This window comes from Lepidothrix coronata, unplaced genomic scaffold, assembly GCF_001604755.1.
Source record: "Lepidothrix coronata isolate B3197 unplaced genomic scaffold, Lepidothrix_coronata-1.0 Scaffold753, whole genome shotgun sequence".
NCBI classification, from domain to species: Eukaryota; Metazoa; Chordata; class Aves; order Passeriformes; family Pipridae; genus Lepidothrix; species Lepidothrix coronata.
Genome location: NW_016690933.1, coordinates 2,888 through 4,238, shown reverse-complemented (window position 1 = coordinate 4,238; position 1,351 = coordinate 2,888). Strand labels below are relative to the sequence as shown.

At 70.8% G+C, this 1,351-nt stretch overlaps 1 protein-coding gene across 1 annotated transcript in view; it reads right to left on the bottom strand.

Annotated features, from left to right (window-relative positions):
- The window catches only part of ICAM5 (intercellular adhesion molecule 5), a gene marked incomplete at its 5' end in the record, with an annotated part of 5,824 nt that overhangs the window by 1,853 nt on the left and 2,620 nt on the right, over window positions 1-1,351 (bottom strand). Inside the window, 2 exons of the mRNA XM_017840056.1 lie at window positions 36-299; window positions 442-993. Of these exons, the coding sequence (XP_017695545.1) occupies window positions 36-299; window positions 442-993 (816 nt within the window). The remainder of the gene's footprint in view (window positions 1-35; window positions 300-441; window positions 994-1,351) is intronic.

Below are 1,351 nucleotides of genomic sequence, written 5' to 3'. Positions count from 1 at the left end.
CCCCCCCGTGCCCCCCCCGTGCCCCCCCCGCTGACCGTCCACGCTGACCAGGACGCTGCCGGCGCCGCGGCCGTGCCGGTTGGTGGCCGTGCAGGTGTAGAGGCCCCGGTTGGCCGCGGTGGCCCCGGTGACGGTCACCGAGCGGTTGTCGGGGCCCAGGCGCAGGTTGGGGGCGGGGGGCAGTGCCCAGGCGAAGGTGGGCGCCGGGACCCCCTCGGCGCCGCAGTCCAGGCTGAAGGAGCTGCCCCGGGTGACGTTGGCAGAGGGCAGAGCCCGGAGGGTGACGGCGGCGGGACCGTCTGTGCCAAGGGGGAGACACAATCACCACACAATCACCAAAATCAGCCCAAATCAGCTAAAATCGGCTACAATCACAGCCCTCTGGGAATTAAAATGAACAAAAAAGCCCTTTTTTGCCCCCAAAACACCCCAAGGACTCACACTCGACGGCCACGGTGACGTTCCGGGTGGCAGAGCCGTGGGCGTTGGTGGCCCGGCACTGGTAGGTGCCGGCGTGGGCGCGGGTCACGGGGGGGGGCACCCGGGGGGGGTCCAAGGAGGGGTCCTGGGGGTCCCCCTGCTCAGTCCTGGTCACGCTGGGGGGCACTGGGAGGTCCCGGGTGTCCCCCACCCTGTTGGGGGTCACCAAGGGGGGGTCCCAGGTGTCCCCCAGTTTGGTCCGGGTGACACTGGGGGGCACTGGGGGGTCCCGGCTCTCCCCCAGTTTGGTCCAGGTGACGTTGGGGGGCACCCAGGGGGGGTCCCGGGTGCCCCCCAGCTCAGTCCGGGTGACGTTGGGTGTCACCAAGGGGTGGTCCCACGTGTCCCCCACGCCCTCGGCCGTCACCGGGGGGTGGTCCCGGCTGTCCCCCACCTTGGCACAGGTGACCCGGGGCGGGGGGTTCCCGGTGGCGGCACAGCCGAGCTGGGCCGGGGTCCCCTCCAGCCAGAGCCGCCGCTCCGGACAGCCCGGCTCGGGGATGCTCGGCTCGTCTGCAAGCAGGAGGGACATGGGGGGGGGACACTGGGTGATGGGTGCCCACCCAGCACCCCCTGACCCCACTGGCACCCCTCGATCCCTCCTGGCACCCCCTGTTCCTTCTCAGCACCTCTTGATCCCATCCAGCAACCCCTGATCCCTCCCGGCACCCCCTGATCCCACCCGGCGCCTCCTGATCCCTCCTGGCATTCCCTGATCCCACCCGGCGCCTCCTGATCCCTCCTGGCACTCCCTGATCCCACCCGGCGCCTCCTGATCCCTCCCGGCACTCCCTGATCCCACCCGGCGCCTCCTGATCCCTCCCGGCACCCCCCAATCCCTCACGACACCTCTTGATCTCTCCCAGCACCC